This window comes from Crocodylus siamensis, chromosome 4 (assembly GCF_052110815.1).
Source record: "Crocodylus siamensis isolate JL-2025a chromosome 4, ASM5211081v1, whole genome shotgun sequence".
NCBI classification, from domain to species: domain Eukaryota; kingdom Metazoa; phylum Chordata; order Crocodylia; family Crocodylidae; genus Crocodylus; species Crocodylus siamensis.
In genome coordinates, this window is record NC_143398.1 from 243,139,117 (window position 1) to 243,165,876 (window position 26,760).

Consider the following 26,760-nt stretch of genomic DNA (forward strand, 5'->3'; position numbering starts at 1 on the left):
AGAAAAGTTTGTTCAATTAGTGGAGAATCAAGAGGGAAAGCAGGTCATTATCATCTGGAGGGCGAAGAGAGAGAATCTGGAGTCATGTAGATTTGTAGTATGCCATGACATCGATAGTGTTTAGTCCTTGGTTATTAGTGTTAGGCTAGGTAATGAACTTTTATTTCCAGGCTTGCCTTTTGAAGGTGTGTTTTTGGGGGTTTTTTTTGTAAATTTCCCTTGGGTAGGATGCAACGTGATGATTGTGAGGTCAGAAAGTCGTGTTTGTTCGGAGAACCCGGTTCTCCTACACGTGTCTCTGTGTTTCTGTCTTTACTCTTTTTCCTGTGATCATTCTGGTGTGCCGTTTTGGCCTGGATTCACCCATATAGTCATGAAGGCTTTTGATGTACTATATTGGGGTGGGCAGAATGCGGCCCATGGGCCAGATGTGGCCCACCAGGCCATTCTATCTGGTTCGTGGGGCACCTAAAAAATGTAGAAAATTAATATTTAGCTGCCCCTGGCTGCCTGTCATGCAGCCTTTGATGGCTTGCCAAAGCTCAATAAGCAGCCCTTCACCTGATATAATTGCCCACCCCTGTGCTATATGAAGCATATCACATTTTTGGTATGGGTGTGTGTAGGATCCATGGCTTCTGATCGGCTCATATAGAGAACATTGATTGTGATAGCTGTGTTGTGCTTTTCCTTAGACCTGAAGCAGGATGAATTACATTCAAAGCTCATTTAATCTGTCCTAGCCATGCAGTTGGTCCAATAAAAAAATATCATCCACAACCTTCCTTGCTCCTCACTTATTTCCTGGATCCTAAAGGCTACATCACTACAGCATGACCTATTTCTGGATATACACATTTCAACTGAGGGGGAAAAATATTTAAAATTATTTACAGTGCAACTGGCACCTTTTTGGATCTGTTTAAGACAGTTGTGCCAGCAGAGGAACAGAAGATATCCACGAGCAGGAGGCTTTGATCTTCCAGCTGGCTGAACCATTCAGATCTAATGTAGTGCACTGAAATAAAAAAGCAGTTCCATAGCTTCCTAATGAATGAATGAGGAGGCAGACTTTTACTATCATAGTCTTAATCCCTAGCTTGGTACACTTCATATCAATACTTGAGTCTTCAAAATGTCCTGCTTATATTTTTAGCAATAGTAGATAGTAGTATGTTTGATATAGTAATTAGAAATGTGGTTGAGACTCCAGGATGAAGTCTATATTTCAAAAAAGTTGTTCACATTTCCTCTGGCATATTGCAAAACTTGTTTATGCTATCTTAGGGTCAGAAAAAGTGGTTTATTCAAGATGCTTTTGTGTTTAAAAGGATGATTTGATCAGTGTGGAAAATGCAATCATTAAAGGATAGAATTGAATGCGAAAACCTGCAAGCTTTTCAGTAAGTCTCTTAGGAAAGAACTGAATAAAAAAGATAAGTCCTTGATTTATCTATTGTGTTTTCAAGACAATACCCTAGAAAACTGAAAGGACCAAATCTTCAGCTGGCTCTGTTGACTTCACTGGAGCAACATATAGTTACCTAGTTCAGCCCACTGCATTAGTAACACAATGGTTTCCATTGTGAATAGAAATGGAAGATTTTTCCTCAGTAGAGAGAGTTCTGAGTTAGTAAAAAGTGTCATTTTTTAAATCTTTTTTTTCCTCTATTTCATTACCTTGATTAAAAACTTACAATGTTTTTGCCACCTTTACTAAGAATTGACCAGGTTTCACTATCCTCCTTTGTCACAGTAACAGTGTGTATATGGGATTGTGTGTTCTGTGATAAAATTTCAGGGGAAATTTAAACAATGTAGTAAGGGAAGTTTTCAGCATATGTTTGTCATGTTCTGGGTTGAATTGTGTACTTTTTATGATCAGAGCAAAGTTTGCAAAGTTCTGTTGGATAAAAAAATGGATTTTCTTTTCACTCTTTTGTGAAAGCATTGGAGAAAATTAAGTCTACCTATCCATCCCTTTCCATAGGACATTATTGTGTGTCTCCAAATGGAAATGCTGTCAGACTATAAAAGAGGAAAATAATGTAAGATAATGAAGTCAAATATTCATTTAAGGTCACTCTTGCATGGAATAACTAACACCTCCCTGGTGCCATCATGCTGGATATGGCTGGCAAATTATAATCAAAGAGAGAGTTACCAAGAGCACAGAGCTAGCTATTTAAACTCACTTTGATGCAGCTAAATGTGGGGAGGCTTGCAAGAGTTGCCCAACATTACTAGATATAAACACATTCACTGCATAGTTAATCCCACTAATTCAATACAAAGCATGCAAGTCTCCAGGAGATTTATGCAAAAGAACAGCTGAAGTGTGTGATTAATGTTGGCAATGGAAAGAGATGTTGCAGTCTATTGAGTAAGGTTAATCTAGTCAAGGTTCTAGGGAAATATTTCTCCTTTGATGTGATGAAGCTTAAAATGCCAATATAGAGAGTATTATAATACATCTATATATATGCGTTTTTTTTAAAGATAATGTATAGGATATTGAACAGAAACCCAAATTACTTGTTAACTTTTGCCTTGTATTTTACAATTTTAGCTGTGCTGTAGGCTAAGCTTCCATTTTGTTGTAATTATATTATAATTACGGTTTTCTTTATTATGCCCCATATTCACAGAATGTATCTTTTCATGTACAGAGTACAGTGGGTTGTGGATGGTGACAACATGCTTGCTCACTTACAGAGAGAAATTTGGGGGTCGTCCATAGGAATACAGTGCTTTGGGATAAAGGATATTTCCAAATGTTCTTTCCAGTCGACGCTGCTGTAATTCCATTCAGTGGCATCATGCTCACTTTGAGAAGTGCCAGATCACCTTCACTATTGTAGTCAGGTCAATGGCACTCGGTTACCTTCTCTTGTGATCAGGGATACTGGTTTTCTCTGATTTAAAAAAAAAAAAATCCCCAATTTTTGGTTTTAAAAAAGTAACCCCAAATCAACCTTTTTGTCATTAAAATGAAACACCACTGTATATATATCTTTACATTAGTGGTGTTTCGTTTAAATCATGGCAGAATGTAGATGACCTTTATTTTAACCAAAAATTGGGGAGTTTTTAAATCAGAGAAAACCAGGATCCCTGCTTATGATGCACTACACATTGTCATCTAGATGGGGTGGCAGCATTTGAGTCAAGCTGTCCTGGTCCTCCTTGCGCACAGTGGTGCTGTTTAGTTGGTTATGGGAAGAACTTGATACGTGTTTGTTGTTGTATCCCAATAATATTTGGCTTTGATATTACTAGTATTACCAGAAATTATAATATTCTATAATCCCATCACTCAAAAAACTCTACAGTTTAAATTAGTATTATGTCTGGATGTAGTTATTTCCCATAACTGAAATGCAGCCCTGTGTGCTGTGGGCTATCACATTTATCTGGGTGTATAATGAAAATACACAGACTCTTACTATAGGATTAAAGAAAAAAAATACTATATCCATTTAAGACTATTAAGAGAATGCAGGGAGACGACAGGTTGGGCAAGACACTGGAGTGAACGAGGCTTTCTTAGCAGCTTCCCTTCTTCCCTTTTCATCATAGTGCCTTCTTCCTGGCTGGCTCTTCTTTTTGTAATAGTCTCCCATGAGGGTGCAGAGTGCTACCTTTCCCCTACTCAAATTGCTTTTTAAACTGCGCTTCATATGAGAAGCATTTCATAGCAATCCACCAAAAAAAAAAGCAATTATGAGAAATGGATAAATGTGCTACTATAATTTGATCAGCTGTGCATTTTAGGGGCTTCTGCTTAATATAGTACCTTCTGCTGCTCCTGCCGTCTGTGGCAAAATTCCCTTTTAACCAGAGGGGCTTGCAAAGTCCTGTGGGAGTTACTCCATTGACTTAATTGACCTTTGCATCTGTGCCCTGGCTTTGAACGCTTGGCTCGTGGGGAAAGAACAAAACAATGGTACTTGCACAGGAAATCCCTCAGGAGTTGATAAACCGTCTTGCATGAGATTTAGCTTTGTCTGTTCCTGGAAGGTTCACACCTCTGATCTACTAGTAGCATCCAATACATATAAATTATTACAATTCCACATAATTTGGTAGATATGCAAACTTTTCAACATTTGTTTTTGACTCAGCATTCAAAAAAAGTCGAATTTTCAAATAGTTTTCTTGTGGAATAGAAATGCTTGGTGGGGGAGTGGAAGGAGGGAAGGAACTAATTTGGAAGTGCCAAATTCCTGGTGTGGATATTTTCAATCTAAGTGAAGCATTTTAAGACCTCTGACATCAAAATGCTTTCTTTTATCTTATTTAAAGCTTTGTCTTTAGCCAGGTCAATATTAAACTATTGATTCTTTTGTCATATGGGAACTGTAGGTCTGGCCTCCATGTGAATTAAAACTTTCACAATGCAATTGGGATTAAACTGACAGAGTTATGGGACTCTGAGTTATGTCAGTCATGTTGAGGTATAATCCAGGCAAGGAATAATATAGCCATATCCCCCCCCGCTAAAGCGGTGGATTTACAAGGAATAAGTTCAATTCAATACAGTTAAACAAGCCAATTCAAGTAGAACTAACGCCAAACAAAACATATTACTTCAGATTTTTCCTGATGGACGTTCTGACATTTTTTTGGCAGAATTAAAATTTCCCTGGAAAATATTTTAACTGTATTTAAAAATAAACAAATAAAGCCGAGATGTTTCTATTGGAAAAGCACTGTGATGGAGAATCCTCAAACAACTGTACTAAACCAAGTTTAATATATGTTTTTGATCATAAGGATAATAGATAATGAACTAAAATGGATGACTGTCCAAGACCAAACCCAATCATCTGAGGCTAATTAAGTTGTTACCAGTACTGTTGCTCATGTTTGGAAGGCCACTACCAAAAGGTGGTGCCCATATAGTCTAATGGGGCAGATCAAATGCATGTCACCTTCTTGCTTGAGCAGATTATGCAATTAATAATAGGCAAGGGTGGAGAGCATGCTACAGGATCCTTTCCCCACGTTGCTGCTCCGTATCTTGTGCTTCTGTGCAGAAACTGTCACTACTTGGGATACGAATGGAGAGAGAACTGAATCAGGCACTGCATTACTGAAACAATCTGCCCTGTATCTCAATAAATAACAAGAAATAAATGTAATTCCTAGCAATGGATCCAGGGCTCATTACCAAGTGCTGGCGAGATTCATTTTAATTGAATTGGCTTTTGGAGGTTTGCATCATATTTTCCCCCCCTCTCTTTTTATATTTGCAAGTGGAGGGAGAGTCTCATCTTCCTTCATGCAGTATGGGATAGATCATTTTAATTTAGGTCAGGTGGGTGGCAGATTGGCTTAGGGGTCACACCCAGAGAGTGGTGGTGGACGGGTCAGTATTAACGTGGAAAGGTGTGGGCAGTGGGGTCCCCCAGGGCTCGGTCCTTGCACCAGTGCTATTCGAGGTCTTCTGACCCCAGCGCTCTTTCCTGCCCAGGGCAGGGGTCAGACTCGATGACCTACTGAGGTCCCTTCTGACCCTAACATCTATAAATCTATTAATTTCAACAGCCCTCGTTCTTCCCCCCGCCCCAACAGAAAAACAGGTAAAATGCCAGGCCACATGCTGTGTTTACTCCTTGAAGGACAAACACTTTGCAGAAGAATAAAATAGAAGTGATTAGTAAACTGCAGAAATAAAAGGTTAGCAGAGAAGGATGCATGTCTTCCTGATGATGTGCTTGGCTTTACATGAGGGTTCAACCAGGATGTAGGCAGCTGGGCCTGTGGATAGACCTCTGAAGGGCAGCTAGGCTGGGGTACAGGTTACCGGGGTGTTAGGTCAGGATCTGGATCAGTGGAGCGGAGATTGTAGAGACATAGTTGGGGGTATAAGACATGGTCAGGAAACAGGAGAATTGGAGAGCTGGGTGCTGAGTTCCAGCAAGATCCAAGAGCAGGGTCAGGGGAAGCCAAAGCTGAGTCAGAAGCCAGGACAAACAGAGAGCAGCGAATGCAAGGCTTGCTGGAGCAGACTGAGGCTCTTGTCAAGATGTACCTGCAGCCTGAGGCGTGAAAGTGTGCTGGAAAGATTCGACTGAAACTCTCAGCTAATCCAGTTGCAGAGAAGTGAGATTGGAGTCAGGGGTGCAAGCTCAAGAGCTCAGCCCAGCAAGGCCCTCATACATTAGACGTCTTCTAATAATCATCTCACATGTGAAGGGGGAGACTTGTTTCCAGTCCAAACAAAAAACCCAGCTGGTGCCAAAGTGTCTTAGACTGCAGTCAGACCCCTATCATGATTGGCTCTGTATGTGCAATTTGTGAGAGCATTAGTGTACCCCAAAGGGCTTGTATCCTAAATAACAGAAAACAATAAGGGAGGCACTGAGGGCCCAGAAGGTAGGGGAGATGGGAGTCCATGAGGGATGGTTGTATCTTCAGGTGGCGATCCTCTAGGCCCAAAGGATAAAGTCCCTGAGAGAAGCAAGGGGGGTAAGAGTGCTCAGAAACCCGCTTGGCTCAGCAAAGGCACTCAGCAATGCCTGAGGATTAAAAGGGGGGCGTACAGCCAGTGGAAGGGAGGAGCTATCACCAAGGAGCAGGACTCCCCCTCAGCCCGGGAGAGTAAGAGGGCTATTAGGAAGGCCAAGGCAGAGATGGTACTCAGGCTAGCGTCCAGGATTAAGGACAACAAAAAGTCCTTTTTCAAGTACATTGGGAGCAAGAAGAGGGCACCATGCAATGTCGGGCCCCTGCAAGACGCAAATGGTAATCTTGTGGCTACACCAGACAAGAAAGCTGATATTTTTAACAGTTTATTTGCCTCTGTTTTCTTGAACAGGGGCCAGGACATCCCACCTACCAGAGGCAGGGACAATCTTGGGGATAGCTCTGTCAGGCCTTCAGTCAGAGCAGATGTAACTAGGGACCTTCTGGAAGGGGTGCGCATTTTTAAATCTGCAGGTCCAGATGCCCTCCACCCAAGGGTGTTGAGGGAGCTGGCAGGAGTCATCGCGGAGCCCTTGGCCCGGCTGTATGAGCATTCGTGGTCATCTGGCCAGGTGCCGAAGGATTGGAAACTGGCTAATGTGGTCCCAATTTTCAAGAAAGGGAGGAAGGAGGACCCAAATAACTATAGGCCCGTAAGCCTCACCTCAGTGCTTGGGATGATCTTGGAGAGAATCATCAAGGAGCACATCTGTGGGGGGCAGCAGGGGAGATCATGCTCAGGGGCAACCAGCATGGGTTCATCAAAGGCAGGTCCTGCCTGACCAACCTGGCTGCCTTTTATGACCAAGTGACTAAATCCTTGGATGATGGTGTCGCCGTGGACGTAGTCTTTCTAGACTTTAAGAAGGCCTTCGACACTGTCTCTCACCCCATCCTCATCAATAAATTAAGCAACTGTGGCATTGATGCCTGCACAGTTGGATGGGTCAAAAATTGGCTGATGGGGCGCACCCAGAGAGTAGTGGTGGACGGGTCGTACTCAGCCTGGTGAGATGCGAGCAGTGGGTTCCCCCAGGGCTCGGTCCTCCGGCCCGCGCTGTTTCACATCTTCATCAGCGACTTGAACGAGGGGTGGAAAGCACGCTGTCCAAGTTTGCTGATGACACTAAGATGTGGGGCGAGGTGGACACACGTGAAGGGAGAGACAGGCTGCAACTAGATTTAGACAGACTACAAAAGTGGGCAGATGAGAATAGGATGGGGTTCAACATAGACAAATGCAGCGTGCTGCACCTTGGCAGAAGGAAGCCACAGATGAACATGAGCCTGCAATGCGATGCTGCGGCTAGTAAAGTGACCAAAATGCCGGCGTGCATCCATAGATGGTTCTTAAGCAAATCCCAGGACGTCATTCTCCCCTTGTGCTCGGCCTTGGTGAGGCCGCAGCTGGAGTACTGTGTCCAGTTTTGGGCTCCACAATTCAAAAAGGATGTGGAGAAACTTGAGGGAGTCCAGAGGAGAGCCACGCGCAGGATCAGAGGTCAGGAAAACAGATCTTACGATGACAGGCTGAGAGCCATGGGGCTCTTTAGCCTGGAAAGGTGCAGGTTCAGGGGTGATCTGATGGCCACCTATAAGTTTCTCAGGGGTGACCACCAGGATCTGGGGGAACGTCTGTTCACCAGAGCGCCCCAAGGGATGACGAGGTCGAACGGTCACAAACTCCTGCGAGACCGTTTCAGGCTGGACATAAGGAAGAATTTCTTTACTGTCCGAGCCCCCAAGGTCTGGAGCAGTCTGCCAGCGGAGGTGGTTCAAGCACCTACATTGAACACCTTCAAGAGCAAATTGGATGCTTATCTTGCTGGGATCCTATGACCCCAGCTGACTTCCTGCCCTTTGGGCAGAGGGCTGGACTCAATGATCGTCCAAGGTCCCTTCCAGCCCTGATGTCTATGGAATCTATGAAATTTTACAGTTAGGGTGGCCAAAATCTGGAACCAACTACCCAGGGAAGTGGTCCTCACCCCTACCTTGGACAAATTCAAGAGGAGGTTGGAGGATCACCTGTCTGGGGTCTTGTGAACCCAGCATTCATTCCTGCCTGTGACAGGGGGTCAGGCTAGATGATCTATTCAGGTCCCTCCTAACCCTATCCACTGTGAAACTGTGAAACTATAATGAAGTTTGCGGGTGGAGGGGAAAGGCGCAGAGAAGGGAAAGGACCTGCTCAGGTTCCCACAGTAGCAAGAAACAACGCTAGATTCCCCAGACTCCCACATGGTTGCCATTAATGATGGGAGCACACTGCTACTCTCGCCCCTTGAGCCTTATCCAAGTGCATTGAAATCAACGGAGCAGCCTCTTTTTGACTCAAAAGGGCTTTAACCACATGGCTACTGAGAACAAATGTCACAATCACAACTCTTTCATCAGCCAAGCACTCCCCCATTGCTCTCTTTGCCCATTTGAGGTGCAAAGAGATGCTTTTATGATGTTACGCAGAGAGGAGATGCACCTTCAGGACTTGTTCCTTCCATACCCTCCATGCACATGAAATGCTACCCCCCAAGGAAGGTCCCAGTGAAGGCAGAGCTCCTTGTGAAATTGGGGTCCAAATTTGAAGGGTTAAGCACTGTGCAGATGGGCTAACTTATTTTTTTTTTGTAGCTGGGACAGTTTTTTCTGCTGTGGACACACGAACAAAGAATTGCTTTTAGCTGTTGCTAAACACACAAAGAAAGAGCAGCCCAGAAAAATGCTTGCCCAACAAACCCAATGAATCTCCATCTCGTCACTCTCCAATACTATCACCATGTGTTACTGGGGAAATGCCTTTACTTAACTGTCTCCTAAATGTCTCCACTGAAAGAGTTTTAGATGGGAACAATTTTTGTAAAATCCCTAAAATTGCCAAAGGTTGCCTTTATTTTTCCTTGCTCAGATTAAAGGATCACGTGGTGTGTTCATTGTTAGAAAAGGACCTCGGGCTGCTGACCACCTGTTCAAACTTATCCCATCAACAGAAGGCATGGGTGCAATGATAACCATTGCAGGGCAAAGCGGCGCTGGAGGGGAGGCTGAGATCCAGCACAGCGTGAATGGGATTTCACACCTTTCAGTCCATTGCAATCACTATAGATATTGGGAACAGAATCCCAGGACAGCTTTGTTTTGGCCAGTGACTTCTACAAACTTGACAACCCTTTTCTAACTTAAAAGAAACCTCTGCCACTTGATTGAATGAAAACTCCAGTGAACTGAAACTTGAGTATGACTGAAGCTGAGCTATATCTCTATTGATGATGGAGCTATTTCAGGATCAAAGCATTTTTCAGCCTAGACGATCCAAAGAGACAGGCTGACATTCTTTCCGCTACATATCCAGGGTGGTTTTATGGCCTTTTTGTGATTTCACAAGTTTCCATGAGAAGTTTAGACGTTGTCCTGAATTGTGGCAGCTTTCACTTTGTACGGATCACGCTCTTTCCCAGACTAATAGCGTAGTTTGAAAGGAAGGGAAAGCATTGTATGCACAAGACTGCTGCTGCTCTGGTGCTTATGATGTTGACTTAATTTCTTTTTCATTCTTTTAGGTCCAGCTACGAGTTATTTTGAATAAGTCTGCCTTTGTTTGCTCCCTGTTTCTCTTTCTTTGGGTGTTAGCGGCAGTCCATAAGATGACACAGGCAAGATCTGTAAGGGAGAGAGCCGCTTCTTGCCTGCAGTCCCTTAAATTAAGGTCACTGTAATGTAAATTGCAAACATCTGTGTTGCAGGCCCCTGCGCGTTCATAATTTGATTTTTAGCTCGGTTCATCAGAGCGGCTTAAGCAGGAAAGAAAGCATTAGACACGTCTGGAAATAACTCCCCTGGAAGACAGTTAACCCCAGGTCTGGCCATGAACCAGTCAGAGTTGATTGGGTCAACACTTCTCTTTCCATTCACAGTTTGAACCCACCTCATTACCTGCTTAATAAAGTGGGAGAGCACATAATCATCAGAGTCATTATGGGAGTCAGCTTCTATAGATTGGTAAATAAGTTGCTGTTTGTGGTCCTGAGCGTGTGTCAGGGGAGGCAGAGGCACAGTCTTGACCTGATCCTGTCTCTTTAGTTTATTAGGCTTTGATGAACAGATATGTTTTTTCTAAGCAAACTCCTTTTCATCGTTTCAGATCCAGGAGCAACTATCCGGTTCTCTCTCAGTATTCTAGCAAGATGATACAAAAGGATGTTGTGTCAGATTTCATATGGTGTAAATCAGCATAGTTCTGTTGGCATTAACTGAGCTACTTCAATTTTCTCCAGATTCAAAGATGTTCTTTTAATGGAAAGCTCATCTTAGTTGTTTGTTTGGCTGGGGCTTTCAAAGGGATCTGATGGAGTTATACAGTCAAATCATGGTGATTTCCAATGAGATTTGGGATACTAATGTTCTTTACCCTCACCCCTAATAGGTTTCTTATCGCTAATCTACTGAAGCAATGGCAGTTCTTTTCTTTTTTCTAGGGAGTTTCATTCTAGCTCAGTATAACTCATCAAACTGTTAATGCAAATGCGGTTTTGGATAAAATCAACCTGTACTGAAAGACCACTGCTACATTGTGTGGGGAGCTGGAGGAAAAGCAAGGGCAACATTGGACCCCTGCTGAACCTGATGGGGCAACTGACACCTGATGCCCAGGAAAAAGCCAACTTGCTAAATGGGTACTTTGCATCAGTCTTTCACCAGTCCCAAGGGACACCCCTGCCCATTATGGGACAGGGAGGCCTGCTACATTATGCAAAGGGAAGGATGCATGGTAGTCTGGCACTGCTATATGAAAGGAGGAAATATATGCCGAACACCCAACTCATCGAATCATAGAAAATGAGAGTGTGAAGGGACTTCAGGAGGTCACATCTAGCCCAACCCCCTACTTAAAGCAGGACCATCCCCAACTAGATCATCCCAAACAAAGCTTTGTCTAGCCGGGTCTTGAAAACCTCCAAGGATGGAGATTGTACCACATCTCTGGGTAAAACCTGTTCCAGTGTTTCTCTTCCCAGAGATCAACTGTGTTACACAGGAAATAGCAACTGGGTGTGTTGTTGTTTTCTTCGTTGTTTTCTTTGTTTTATTCCTGAGGATTAATGCCAATCAATAGCCTGTTGTAATAGTAGCACTTTCTCAAACAGAGCTATTTCTGCCTCCCTCCCTAAGTTTAGTATCAATCAATATTTTAAGCCGCGGGGCTAAGGAATCTGCTGCTACATCCTTGTTTCATATTCTTTAATGCATTGATTATTTCTTTGCACAAACAGCTGGAAAAGATCAATTAACTGCTGATGACTATGGGGAAAATGCCAGATTTTTCCTTATGTTTTAGTTTTAGCCCACAGAGTTGAGGACATTTTCTTTGTGGGAAGGACACTTGTTCAGCATGGCATTAGGAGTCAGATGATTTGGAGTCTGGATTTTGCGTCTGAATAATCCTTCTGTTTTGATACTGTCGTGCCACTAATGCTAAAAGTTTCAAAGTTGGATGCTGAAAGATGGAATCCTAAATCTATACTCGGGAACTTGCAGACAAAAAAAAATCACCCTGCCTCTCTATCCCTTATACTTCTCCCTCTGTTTTCAACAGTTTGTGTGTAAGTTCATCAAGCCTTGCCTTTCCTTGTCTTGCTTTTACAATGCCAAGCACACAGTTGGCTCCGCTTCCAGCTGCTAACTGCATGCACTCCAGTAATAACAAGTGTGCTGTGACTGAAATATGTGGATCTCTTTCTTGGAACCACAGCCAATGATTTGAACAAGAAATAGATGGTATTTGTGAGTAGCTTAGTTTTCAGAAAGTGCCAGGAGATCATTTCTGCTCTTGACTGTATCTTTTTTTCCGGGATTTTTCTTTATATTTCTTTCTTTAAAATGTCTTTGAAAATATTCATCCAAAAAGCAGTTATTATGTGATGGAAAGTATAGTATTACCAACCCTATACTTTCTAAAATGATAACTAAGGCACGAAAATAATCCTGAAGTTTCTTTAAAACATGGATGGGAAAAATGTTTTTTTTTTTTGTTAGCTTCTGATTATTAGTATTTTTTTAAAGTCTTTTGATTGCTTTCATATCTTGCCAACCATGATAGTTTCATAATTTCATAGTTAGTAGGGTCGGAAGGGACCTGAGCAGATCATCAAGTCCAACCCCCTGCCATGGCAGGAAAGAGTACTGGGCTCAAACGACCCCAGCAAGGTGATTGTCAAGCCTTGTCTTAAAGACCCCCAGGGTAGGGGCCAGCACTACTTTGCTTGGAAGTTGGTTCCAGCTCCTAGCCGCCCTGACCGTGAAGTCGCGCCTCCTGATATCTAGCCTAAACCTACACTCTGCCAGCTTGTGACTGTTATTCCTGGTCACTCCTGGAAGTGCTTGGGGGAACAGGGACTTCCCCAATGCCTGCTGATCCCCCCTGACTAGTTTATAACAGGCCACAAGATCCCCCCTCAACCTTCTCTTGTGGAGGCTGAACAGGTTCAGGTCCCGTCACCTCTCCTCGTACGGCCTGCTCTGCTGCCCCCTGACCATGCGAGTGGCCTCCTCTGGACCCTCTCCATGCTGTCCACATCCCTCCTGAAGTGCGGCGCCCAGAACTGGACGCAGTACTCCAGCTGCAGCCTGACCAGTGCCGCACAGAGGGGGAGGATCATCTCCCTGGACCTGCTCGAGATGCATCTGTGGATGCATGCCAAGGTCCGGTTGGCCTTCCTAACTGCCTCCCCACACTGCCGGCCCATGTTCATCTTGGCATCAATGATGATTCCAAGATCCTTTTCTGCCTCTGCCCTGACGAGAAGGGAGTTCCCCGGCCTGTAGGTATGGTGCCGGTTCTTCCTCCCCAGGTGCAGCACCTTGCACTTGTTGGTGTTGAATCCCATCCTGTTCTCATCCGCCCACCCTTGTAACCTGTCTAGGTCCGATTGCAGTCTATTCCTTCCTTCTAGCATGCCTACATCCCCCCACATCTTAGTGTTGTCAGCAGATTTGAACAGGGTGCTTTTTACCCCCCTGATGAAGATGTTGAACAGTGCAGGCCCAAGGACCGAGCCCTGGGGGAACCTCACTGTCCACATCCCTCCAGGTCGAAAATGACCCGTCCACCACCAGTCTCTGGGTGCGGCCCTCCAGCCAGTTGGCGACCCATTTGACTGTGTGGGTGTCAACACCATAGTTCTCCAGATTCCTAATGAGAATGGGGTGAGAGACAGTGTCGTAGGCCTTCCAAAAGTCCAGAAAGACTGTGTCCACCGCTATCCATGCATCTAAGGATTTGGTGACCTGGTCGTAAAGAGCCACCAGGTTGGTCTGATAGGAGGCCACCAGGTTGGTGATGACTGGAAATGTTTTATTTAAAGGTAACAAATGTCATTATGCCATCACAGTGTTCCAGGAGGTGGAATTTTAGTGGGGAGGGGAACTGCAATATCATATTTAACATTAGAACTGAATTTGAGACTTAGCTTTTGACAGCTTCAAGTGCAAAGAAGAGGAAGATAACTCCATTTGCTACAGGGGGAAAAGAAGTCTAATATTATCCTCCACTGATTTGAACTTTCCATGCCCAATGAGGGACGTGGAGAACCTGGAGAGAGTCCAGAGGACGGCCCCTCATATAGTTGAGGGCCTCCGTGGCCAGCCGTATGAGGAGAGGCTGAAGGACCAGAGCCAGGAATAGGCTCCCCAGAGAGGTGGTGCTCTCACCTTCCCTGGAAATCTTCAAGAGGAGACTGGATAGGCACCTGGCTGGGGTCGTATGACCCCTCCCAGCCCCAGTGCTCCTTCCTGCCCCTGGCAGGGGGTCGGACTAGATGATCTGTCTAGTTCCCTTCCGATTCACTGATTCTATGATTCTGTGATTCTATGAGATTACAGCATGCCTTAGGCAATTGGTATTACAGGTGCAGAAAGTCTTGAAGGCTAGGGACAGACATTAAAAAAGCTTGAGTCTGAATTGATTCCAACTTTGCAGGTTAGTCTAACCTGCAAAGCTTGAACTGATTTGGAGGTGGATAGACATTCCCTTTTCATTCCAGAAAATGCTGGCATATGCTTGCAGTGGCTCAGGCTAGAAACCGGGGGGTGCTAGCGCAGCTGTCCCTTCCCTTCCATAGTGCTGATCTGGGGCGGTGGGTGTCATGGTCAGGTCCCAGCAGGATTCTCTGATTAGGGAGGGGTTCCCTCACCCCAAGCAGCCCAGCAGGGAGTTGATAACATAGTGTTTATCACCCCTTAGTGTTTATCAGATTATCAGAAAACAAGCCCTCTTTCTGTTAGCTCAAGCTCTTCTTAAACAGCTTTTCCATGGAAGGAACAGAGGGACTTTACCAACTACCTGTTGATTAGCTCCAAAAAGCCCTAAGCTGACACTGTCTTGTCTGCCTTTGTCATGTCTGCCGCAGCCCAGACCATAGCCAACTTGTGGTCTGCTAGCTAATGCTGAGAGGTGTCTCTGTAAGGCAGAGGGGAGGGGAGAGTCCCTGCTTAGCAGTGAGTGGGGAGCAGGAGGAAGCCAGGCAGACCCTGCTGTACATGCAGTCTCTGCTGGAGCTACAACCAGGGAGCAGAGGGGAAGGGCTAGCCCAGGTCTCTGGAGCAGACATTCCCATCCAGCCCAGAGAGCATGCTGGGATACTGGGAGACTCTGATTTAATTTAAACCAGGATGGGGTCTGGGAAAGACATTGCATAAACTGGTTTGACCCAAATCAGTTAAGTTTGATACTACATCAACCAGGTTTATCTCAAACCAGGTTAAGCCATTTTCAAACTGATTTATGTGTACTGAACATCTGTTCTGTTCCAGGTTTAAAACCAGTTTCTGATCACTTAAACTGGTTTATATGTAATGCCTTTTCCTAGCCAAATGGTCACATGAGGCACTCTTCAAACTGTGGTCCACTTCCCAAGCTGGAAAGAAGCCCCCTGGTGACTTTTGATCACTACTTTCTTGACTTAGCAATGAACTTGGGAGCAACCCCACTCCCCACATACTGAAAGGCTTTAATTACCAAATAGAGATCATTTTCAGAAGGTTTAGTCATTCAGGGAATTATTTTGTGGGGAGGAAACAAGATCTGTGGTATGTAGTGGTCCAGGACAAGAGGTGAGGGGTGAATCTGCCTCAAGAGCATCCTAGAGCAGAGGTGTTAAACATGTGTTCAACAGGGCCACGCCATCCAGCCTACTGGGCTACTGGAAAGTGGGCTTGTGGCAATGGAGAGCTGTGACCTGCCTCAATATTTGGAGTACTTGCTGAACATAGCAATGTTCAGCGTGAGCAGGGGTTGTGACGCATTGCCCTAAGGCACCCTGGGGCTGCCTGCCCACCTCTCCTGGACCTCCACCACCACTACTGCCAGACCTTTGGTACCAACCCCAGGCCTCCACCAGCTCCATGGATCTGATCCAGGAGGATCCCCATTGTTCTAGGCCATGGTGTAACTTTGAAACCCATTTCTTAGAGAGTTCCTTGCTTATTCTGCCCATGCTACTTCCTGAACCTGTTTGATAAAGCCCCCTGCCCTCATCACATGCCAGTAAACCATCCCGAGAGAATGAGCATTGATTACCAAGTGTCCAGATATTATTTTATAATGTTGGCCTCATTTATGTAAAGGGGCACTAGTTTGGGTAAAATAGCAACTTTCTGAAAGGGAACTTTCATGCGATTGTATCTAGAGATGGGCTAAACCTTCTGGATAAAAATACAGTTCCTGTTCTGGGGATACCAGTAGCACTCCCAAACATCCATGCCCATATTTTCTGCCCACCCACCAAAAAATAAAAACCCAAAGACTATATCAGAATTTCCAGGGGTGCAGGCTCTGAGCCCTGTGTCCACATTTGCAGTGTGAGCTCAAATTGCGTCCAGCACTGAACAGGAGTGCTGTGAAAATCAGTTGGAAACAGGGGCAGATCCAGGGGGGAAGCACGGGTGCACTTGCCGTCCCCTTTGATTCCTGCTCCACCCAAGGTTTAAAACCAACTGTGTGGCAGTGGCAGCAGCATTTCTGGTCAGACAGCGCTGAGGGAGTCAATTGACTTCATGGCTCATTATAATCTACTTGAACCCTTCTAAACTCCTCATTCCAGAGGTGTTAATGAACTGTTTTTCTTTTTAATGGTTTTGATGTTCCACCAATTACGCTATTCTTTATTCTGCTATTTTGGTGTCTGTTAGCTTCTCCTGGCAATGAAACTCCTATTTCACAGCCCTGCAGACTGTTTTTTAACTCATCCCAATGAGGTTATATGTTTTTCTTCAATCTGAAAAGGAATAATACAACCCTATGCCTCTAGCATAATTGTAAAACTTCTAGTTCATTTTTTAACTGGAGAAAAATAAGTGTTGTTTTATGTGTAATGATGAACTTCACCATCTTCACCCTTGTTTTCAAAATGCTAGATTTGCTCATGGATGCAAATATAGCAGACAAGGGTCATCCACCCAACAAGAGAGTCTTCTCTTTTGCACATGTGGGAGATTTTTTTTTTTAAAGTATCGAACTTTTCATTTTCATTTTTGTACTACTTTTTGCTGCAAACCCAGTCTTGGATGAGAGAGGAAATTGCTGAAATACCTGACTAATAATGGAACGCTGGAAGAAGCGGGAATGCTACAATACTCCAAGGCCATTTATTTTACAGACTTGGGAGATGGAGATCGCTTGGAGATGCTCCAATTAGGTCCTAAAAGCTTGGATCATGACCTCCCCGGAGCCAGGTCTTTGAAATGTGGTAGTCTTTGCTTAAATTATGTTCCTTTACCAGATGATCTTCAGCACTCACTCATGATGACTTTCTTTCCTGGCAGGTCTTCGTAGGGAATACCAATGCAGACAGTGTTGTGGAACACAAATTTCTGCACTCTGTGAAGGCCCGCTTTCTGCGCTTCATCCCTCTGAAGTGGAATCCCAATGGAAGAATAGGGCTGAGAGTTGAAGTCTATGGCTGCTCATACAGTAAGTATCCAAAACCTCACCCACATTTTGTCAGAGATCATTTACCAAGATGCTGTGGGGAACGTATCTAGTAAAATATCTCTTTTAATTTTACATGAATGCTCGTGACCCTAATTTCTTCAAGTGTCACCTGCATGTTCCTACATGCGAGATGCCCTGATTGCCACAGCTCAGGTGAAGGATCTTTCTCATATCAGTTCCTGTTAGAGCAGTGGTTAAATATGGCCCATGGGCAGGATCCAGGTTGCCAATTGATTGTATTTGGCCTATGGCTGCCCCAGTGATGCTCTGCATAGGGCCAAGCCCGTCCCGCTTTTGCCCGAGGCAGTCTGCGCTATGCTTCAGCTCACATTCACCCCAGACCTGGCCAGCACACACAACTTCCCGGAGGGGCTGCTCCACCTGCTGCTGCAGCCTCCTGGGTACTCCTTGGCTCTCCCCACCTGCAAAAGGTGCCTCCTTCTTTTCCTCCTACCCCTCCGGCACTACTCCAGGTGGTAGGTAGCACAGGGCAGTGGTGGTGGTTGTGGGTGCATATGTCAAGCACCACATACCCAGCCACTTGGTGACCTGGCACGATGAGCAGCTGAGCTGGTGGAAGGTGCATGGAGTGGCGCAGCAGGGGCAGGAAGAGAAGCTGCTGGAGATGGGGAGAGCTGAGTAGTACCTGGGGGCAGTGGGGTGCTGAGCAGTACTTGTGTGCACTGACCAGGGTAAGGTGGGTATGGGCGAGAGCACGGTGCTGGCTGCCCTGGGCGCATGGGGCTTATCCCCCTGCAGAGCTCTGTGGGGGCAGCCTCAGGCCAGATGTGGGAGAGTGGACAACACCTGCAACAGACCCACACCACTCAGGTGAGCTCTGCTGCAAGTGTCCCTCTGTCCTCCCTCCTCCCACCCCTCACCTGCTTTCAGGACCTAACCTCCCCCACACTCAAGTTCACACCCACCCTCCCTCACACACACATAATATCCAAGAGTAAGACTTTATTTTGAGCCATTATGCAATCACCTCTATATGCACCACTCATAAAACAAATCATTACCCAATTAACTTTTTGCAATACAGTTAAAATATACTATGTTTGATTTTTAGACTATGGTTTGGGTTTTTTATCTATAATTTTTAAAAATGAGATCTTCTGAAAGATGTTATGTGTGCGGCCCTTGACAGCTCGCCAAAACTCATTAAGTGGCCTGCCAGCCACAGTAATTGCCCAACCCCGTGTTAAAGCACTCCATCATTGTCATACCCCCTTAGAAGACAAGGGTATAAAAACTGGCTTAGCAACCTTTTCCATCCCAGTTCCTTCTGGCTACAACAGAAATCAAACACAGACCACTTTGGATCCTTTGGCCCAATTTTTCAAAGACTAACGGTAATATCGTAGCTTAAGGCTGTATTTCATAGTCAGTGTTATGCTATTCTGATTTGGCTACTATGTTATGCTTAGAAAAACAGTATGGTTTATACAGATAGGTCTTCAGTAACATGGTACAGCAAGAGTTGTACGGATCTGGTTAAAAGGTATGCCTCTTGTTCAGTGACCCTCCATGCTTCAGTGCCCATGTTTGATGTGTCCCAGTAAGGACTCCTGAGATGCTAAGCCTGCAATACTTATAAACTATGGGTGAGCAAGAAATATTAGAACAGTTCACAAAAAGATATTGCTTCAACAAGCTTTTGCTAAAAGTGTGGGGGATCTGACACTATTGAAGGATCTCATTGTCAGGAAAAAAAGGCTGGTATTGCTTCTGGTAGTTAATAAAAAACACAACACAGGATGCCCTAATATTGGATCTAGGATGTGTTTCCAGACTACTTTGCATTCAGTTCTGAGATCATTAGACCTGGCTTTGCAGCACTTGCACAGATGCCCATGATCACACTCAATCTGCAAGGAAAGCCAGCAGATCTGCTTGTCCCAGCTCTGAAGAAAGGACTATGGCATTGAAATAGTTCTGCCATCAAAACTGAACTGGCATCCAAGAAATTCCTTAAGCCTCTCAAACTAAAGCAGGAGACGAATGGATCTTAATTTCCCGCCTCCCCCAGCTCACAAAGTCATGCTAGATTTGAAGAAAGATCCAAATCTCCTTGCAACTCCATCAGTAGCCTGCTCAGCTTCTGGTGTCACAGGATTGGTTCCCATGCACCCTTGATCGTATCATTTCCTGGCGCTCTAAGATGCATTGCTTTTCAGGGAGACAAAACAGCACTCTGACGGTCATCCTTTTCACTTGTTTCTCCTATGGGAACTGCTGTGATAAATGAAGAAGTTGCACAGACTTGTCCCACTTTTCTCTAAATCAGTTCTTCCCACACATGTCCTGAGCATGACCCCATATGGGCCCCACCTTCCCCAGGTGCCCCAGGGCCCACAGGTGCCTGAGCCCTGGTTGCTGCCCACAGGAAGCAGAGCGCGATGCCTGACTTCCCACCCCGCCAACCCCTGTCCTCCCTTGCCTTGTGGGCAGCAAATGGACCCATGGAGGGGGAGGATGTGGTCTGCCTGCTGTGAGCTTGGGGCTCCCTACCCTGCTGCCCTTCCCCTGGGCCTCTACAGCCCTGGCATGGGAGAAAGCACCGTGCCACAATCCCATCTGCTGATGTTGTTACCCTATTTGGGGCTGCAACCCATCGTTTGGGACTCGCTGCTCTAAATGCTTCTCTCAGCCCCATTTGGCCACCCTCAGATAACTGGATAATTTAGAGAACCAGCCACGTGAAGAACAAAGGGTGAAACAATTTTATAAGGGAGTCCATAAAATTGTTTTCTCTCTCTTTGTTCTGCAAATGACAGGTTCTGTTCATTCTCCAGTTGTGAATCTGCAATCAAAATTATAGACACCTCTCCAGGATTTCAGTCTCAGAAGCAAATGTATACAACTGCTTTTTGGGTACACAGATAATCCCATCCTGATTGATTCTTAGCCTGTGACATGACTGGCAGGATCTATGCTGAGCCAAGTATCTCTATCTCTATCTATTACCTAGGCATCTTTCTTGGCTTCCTTTGGAGGATAAGAGAAACAATTTTAGCTTAGATTCACTGGTGCAGTCGCACACACACTAGCTTTCTGACAGTCAAGGCAAATTAACTTTTTAAGTAGACTTAATTATCCGAGCATACACAAGTATGTGGAGCAGAGTCAACTTAAATGTGGTGCAAGATAATACACACCTAAGGTGTATTATTTTGAATCGCATTGGTTAAGTCAGCTCTACTGGAGGAGAGGGATGTCACCGTGTCAAGGAGCTGTAAGTGCGTATATTCTGACATAGGCTTAACTTAAGGCAATTTAGTTACAGCAACTTATTTCAAGTCCCCTAAGACATGGGCATGCACCCACTGTGCCTAACTTCAGGAAGCATCCTTTCTCTCTAGTGCCTGAATCTCTTTCAGGAGGGGAGACATGAGCGAAGTCTGTGGTCCAAATAAAATATAAGGAGGTGGAACTATAAATGAAGGCTGAAACTTCTTCAGATGAAAATGCTGGTGTTTCTGCTATTTCTTGCTTTGCAATTCTGCGGTCTTGTACTTTCATCAGTCACTTTGAAAGAAACGTCTCACCTTGGATATTAATATTTTGTGTCCCCCTTCAAAGAATAAAGCTTCTCTCCTGAGTACAGAGGAACTTTGTCAACTTTCAAAACAGTACGGTATAGTCCTTGTAAAGAAATTGCAAAAATAAAAACATAAATAAAAAGGTTTATGCTTTGTTGGTGATGAATCCTATACTACATGAGGGATTATCCTACTTTCACAAACATCCATATTCCAGTTCATTAGTTGTAGCACCACTCCATAGAGAAGGTAATCTTATTCTCCTGCCCTTCAGACAAGGAGAGTAGGGAAAAAAAACAAAAAGAGACGATTGGAAAAAATCTTTTTCTCCTGAAAAAGCAAACGCTTTTGGTTAAGTAAACACTTCCCAAGGAACAAAGTCAGACAGTTTTTTGGCAGCTAACGACGGGAGTGAAAGAACATGATTTCAGAGCTTCCTTTTATGGTTTAGATGTAGCAGTGAAACTGGTTGAATCTGTCCTAACATTTCTCAGACATGCATGTTTGTGGTTGCTCCTCTTCCTTCTGAAACCAGGCCTAAAGTAGAAGACCTCCCCTGTGAATAGGGCAGGCAGAGAAAGATAATGATATATTGGGAAAGCTCACTGGTTCTTGTTCAATATTCCAGGAGAGCTTTATCATTAATCACACTGGAGGGGAAGTGTTATCCATCAAGCTCATATCTTTCCTATTTCATGCTGAGAGTAAAATAACACTGGTCATCATAGACAACCTGATGACAAGCAGGAGGAGCCTCCCTCTTTTCAGCCGCACAAGAAAGCAACTGAGTTATGGGATGCCTATATTCAACACAATGTCTATCGAATTGCTTTGCACCTTAGGGGCCAGAACAAAAGCATTGCAGATCAGATCAGCAGAGCTCTTGCACAGTTACATGAATGCTCACTAAAGGAGTCAGTGATACTAAACTGCCTTGGCCTGTAGGGGTTTGCAGATACAGATCTGTGCGCCAGCAGATGTAACGTAGAAAAGCGTCTCCTCTTTTTCTTGAGAGCAGGACAAAAAACAGCTTGCTCATATAAGGCACTTTTCATTTGAACGGGAAGGCCAGTCCATTCCAGGTCTTTCCACAATTCTTTTCTCATGCATGTGATGATAAAGATAATGCAAGATGTGGCCAGGATAAATTAATTATCCCAATATGGCCAAGGCAAGAGTTGTATACAAACTGTAATTTTCTCTCCTAGGAAATCCACAGGCTTCTTCCAGTATTACCATACCTGTTATCTCTAGTGTGTGGCATTATCTATGATTCAGGACCTTTTTTTTTTTTTTTTTTGGTCACTAACCTCCTCTGCTCTAGGATTTTTAACAGGATTTGAAAAATCTCGTCCTTTCAAAGGTGCAGAAGGCTTTGATTGACCCAAGAAAACAATCAATGTGATTGTTTGTATTTAATAATGATTTGGTCTTTTTGTACAAAAGTATAGGTTGTAGCCGTGTTGGTCTATATCTATATTTATATTAGGGCTGTGCAAAGCTTTGATCTTTGATTCGATTTGGCAGAGATTCACCCTGATTTGGTGACTGAATCGCTGAATCCAAATGGAGACCTTTTAATCTCTTCAAATCAAATCAGAACCCTCCGAATCGGTTTGGAGAGATTCAATAATTTAGATGTAGAGACAGTTTTAAGTGTTTTTTCTACATATCTCAAGGTACCAGGCAGCTCGTGAATGCTGCTATGCTGGGGCAGATGGAGCATCCCATAGAAGTGTAGGGGTGCCCCAGTGCACTCGGCAGCAGACCCAGAAGTGGACCAGAAGCACTTCCAGTCCACTTCTGGGTCCTCTAGGGAGCATGCTGGGGGTCCCCCTGTGCGCCCCCCGGCTGGGCAACTGGTGCCTCCTGGGCCCTCCGTGCTCCTGTGGGATGCTCCATCTGCCCCAGCATCTCAGCACTCATGAACCATGCCTGGTACCTCAAAGTATGTAGAAAAAACACTTAAAGCGGTGTCTATGGCTGAATTGTGAATTCTCCAAATCGGTGTTGAATCCTCAGATTCAGATTCGGCTGAATTAAATTGGGACAGTTATCTGAATCGACTAATTGAATCACTGTCCTCGATTCAGGCCTATCCAAATCAAATATGTCCCATTTTTCACACCTGTAAAATGCGCACACGCACACGCACACAGAATGTGTTTACAAATAGACCAAGGCGCTCTTTTGCTCTATATATAGAGAGAGTGAGAGAGACCGCGTTGGTCTATTTGTAAAGACTTACTTCATTTAGGCCTTTTGGGTCTTTTTTTTTGCCCCTCTGAGAATATAGCTAGCAGTTAGGGCAGCATATTGTGTCTTCAGAGACACTAAGCCATACTTTGCACAATATATAGTTAACAAAGCTCTGCTACCTAATGCCCCTCGATACAGGACTTATTTGCACCATGGGGCATCAATTTAGTCTTAGTGAAGCTCATGAATGCTCCATCTGAGCCCAGGGCACATCTTCCTTGTTCTGTTTGGTTGCTGAGACAAGATTGATTGTTAACCGTAACATCAGCCAGGAGAGTAACTCACACCCTAACGGCAGACTCCTCATTCACTATGTTTCATATGGAGAAGACAAGGTTTCCACCTAACCCTAGACTCCTTCCCAACGGGTAGCTATACTCTGCGTGACTCATACAACAAAGTTTTCAGGTTTTTCTCCTTCCATCTCACACGTCACAAAAAAATCAAAATGACTAATTTTAGATGCAAACCAAACTTACTGTTTGGATTGGATTAAAGAGTTTCAGCAGTCTGCCGAATTCTTTGTTTCATATGTTGTCAGCTATAAATATGATGCTAGTTCCTCAGCTGTTACCAGAGCGAGTTGGATCAGTTACAGAATATCATTCTTTCTTTCCTGCACAAAGGTTGGGGACATGCTAGTAAAGCAATGGCTATATTTTTAGGCTACCAACAGCATCCCAGTTGTTGAGATCTGTGAGCCTGCACATGGGCCTCCAAGCAAAACTTCACAAAACATGTAGATCCGGCCTTAAGATCAGAATCTTGTTGAGTAGGGAAGTACATCTTCTTAAATTTCATCTTTATTGATTTACCTGAATCATGTCTGCAACTGCTGAGCTAGATTCTGAATGGCTGTCAATCAGCGTGACTCCATTGACCTCCTTGGTGATCCCGAGGTGAATATCAGCAAAGGAGCTGCCTTTATTTCTGCACTAGAAATATAACAGTGGAATAGAGTGAGCTATAAGAATGGCAGTGATAAGGGGGGGGGCTGAAGGGATTGATCTGAATAAAGATTAAAGGGCCATGATGTGTAGCTGTCTTATGAGATCACTGTGCATGTGCATCACAAGCACGAGGAGGGAAGGTGGTTTTGGAGGGACAATAATGTAATGATGATGTGCAAATACATTATGTGTGAGGCTGAAGAAGAGCTATATAGTGTCTTATAACTAAGCAAAATGGGAGTGAAAATAAGGAAAATTTAATGTCGGTAGAGAACCCCATAGCAAAGCCAAAGAATAGGACCCCTGAGAGGGAAATAACAAAAATCAGTGTGCATCCCTTTTGCCCTCACTCTCCATATGCTAGATAGGTATATCAGGGGAGATCCAGTCCCAGATCCTTCAGGACCATGCCTGTGCTTGTGGAGAGGGCAAAGGGAATAACAGATGGAGGTTTCCCATTCAAACAGGAGTTGTCTTCAGCATAATTCAGCTCTAACCCCATGCAGCACTGGAGCATTTTCATCCCACTCAAATTTCTTCCTTTCCCAACTGAGGTGACTGGTGTGGTGGTGGGTTTAGCATCATTGATTAAGACAATGAGATACATTACAGTGAGATATAGTGATACTTACCTTCTGCATAGTGCTTTTTAGCAGTAGATAAGAAAGCACTCTCCCAAAGACATCAGTCTAACCATCCCTATTTTACCATCATCACTTAGAAGTATTACAATACATGGATGAATGTATTAACAGTTAACTAGCTGGGACATTCCTGCCTAGTGTGTGTGGATGGCTTGAAGAACCTCCCCCAGGTGAATTTTGCCATGCAGTGGAGCCAAGATTTCTCCTGTGATTTTATCATTTAAAGTAAATCCATCCATGTTCACTTGGCCCCCCATAGTTCTGTAGGTTTTCACCTGATGTTTCCAGTGCCAGATGAGCAAGCGTCTCCTTCTCCTTTCTGTTTTTCAAGAGAACGGTGACCTACCATTTACATGAAAACACACCATGTGTATACTCCCCACACTTAAAAGCATCTTGTCAGCCAGTCTTAATCCAATAGTACATGTGAACACAGTCTTTCATGCAGTGGAGATACTAGTAATACATAACAATAATACTTCCAGCAATTCTTCTCAGTACCCATCAGATATGGGGGTCTGTCTTCAGAAGTTGATCTTGCTGAGCATCAGTTATGTGACCGGAAGAGAACCAAGTAAAATGTGAACTGTAGACCTTGCCATAGATGTGTAAAATATTCATTGCAATACAGCTAGATGGATAGTGATTACCACTCCCTGCTGTCACATATGGGGTCACTGTGGTATATATTCTGTATACTACAATCAAGGAGCAAGAGTTAGAGATGAAGGATTCAAGAAAGAAGGAAAAGGAAGTCATATAACTTTCTATTGCATTTTCACTAAAAAAATAAAGCCTGTGATCCACTTGAAAACTATTTTTTGAACTTGCAGTCACCCATGAGAGCAACTGTAAATGAAATGAAAAGGAGAACACGTTTTAAGTATAGGAAAGCCAATAACTTTTAGTAGTTCACCCTACCTAACATGCGCATTAACACTTAATTGGCAACAGTTTATAGGGTCAGTCAAATAAGTCTGTATGAAGGAAAAGGGACAAATGTTTAGTCTAGACTTCTGAGGAAAAGCCTGAAAACCAAGATCTCCTGATTTCCACTGCTGGTTCTGTGTCCAGATTGCCCTGTTGACCTGGAAAATGTTCTTTATATTTTCTTCAGGATACCTGTCACAAGAGCGCTTAAAGCCTATAAATTCATAAGTTAACAAGATAACCTGTGATCTTAGACCACAAGACCTGCCACACCTGTAATCAAAGCCCACTGCCCTTTTAGTCTTAATCTGTCCTCTTCTCACTTCCCTCAGACACATCTGGTGGCTTTTTTCAAGTCTCTGAACAGCTTCACCTCCCTTTTGGCCTATGCCTGCTCCTCTCCCCATGACTTCTCCACCGTTGCATATAAATCTCTGCCCTTCCTAATGTACTAGATGTTCTCATACACTTCCCCGCCCCGCCACATTTTAAAACTGTCTCTGATGTTCCCCAGCTCTAACCTTATTCAGCAGGGGTGCTGTTAATAGCCTGTTGTATGGGGCTTTTAAAAGAGAGAAGTCCCCTGGATTTCCCAGGATGTATGTGAAGTTTTCACTCTTTAGCAGTCATCCTAAAAGCTTTAAATTGCCAACAGGTGCCACACTGTAGTTTCTAAAATACCAGAATTATTTACTATCCCATGCACAAGGTGATATTGCATTTAAAGTGCCACTATGGGCTTCATCGTATAGGCATAACATGTTGCCCATATGAGGCCTCATTCTCACTCGCATTAATCTTGCAGTGGAAAGGGGCTGTGACTTAAAGGACTGATGCAGAATTCCACCAAGGCCCCTTTTTCTTGCCAAAATGAAGTAAAGCAGGGGTGTCAAAGAGGCCAGATCGAGGTGGTGGAACTGTTCCTGGAAGCTCAAGGGTGTGGACCTCAATGCACATGGCCCAGGAAGTCAGGATCT

At 44.2% G+C, this 26,760-nt stretch overlaps 1 protein-coding gene across 1 annotated transcript in view; it reads left to right on the forward strand.

Moving 5' to 3' along the window:
* CNTNAP5 (contactin associated protein family member 5) overlaps nt 1-26,760 on the forward strand; it is a 465,902-nt gene that overhangs the window by 204,966 nt on the left and 234,176 nt on the right. Inside the window, exon 4 of the mRNA XM_090046063.1 lies at nt 17,287-17,434. Within this exon, the coding sequence (XP_089902189.1) occupies nt 17,287-17,434 (148 nt within the window). The remainder of the gene's footprint in view (nt 1-17,286; nt 17,435-26,760) is intronic.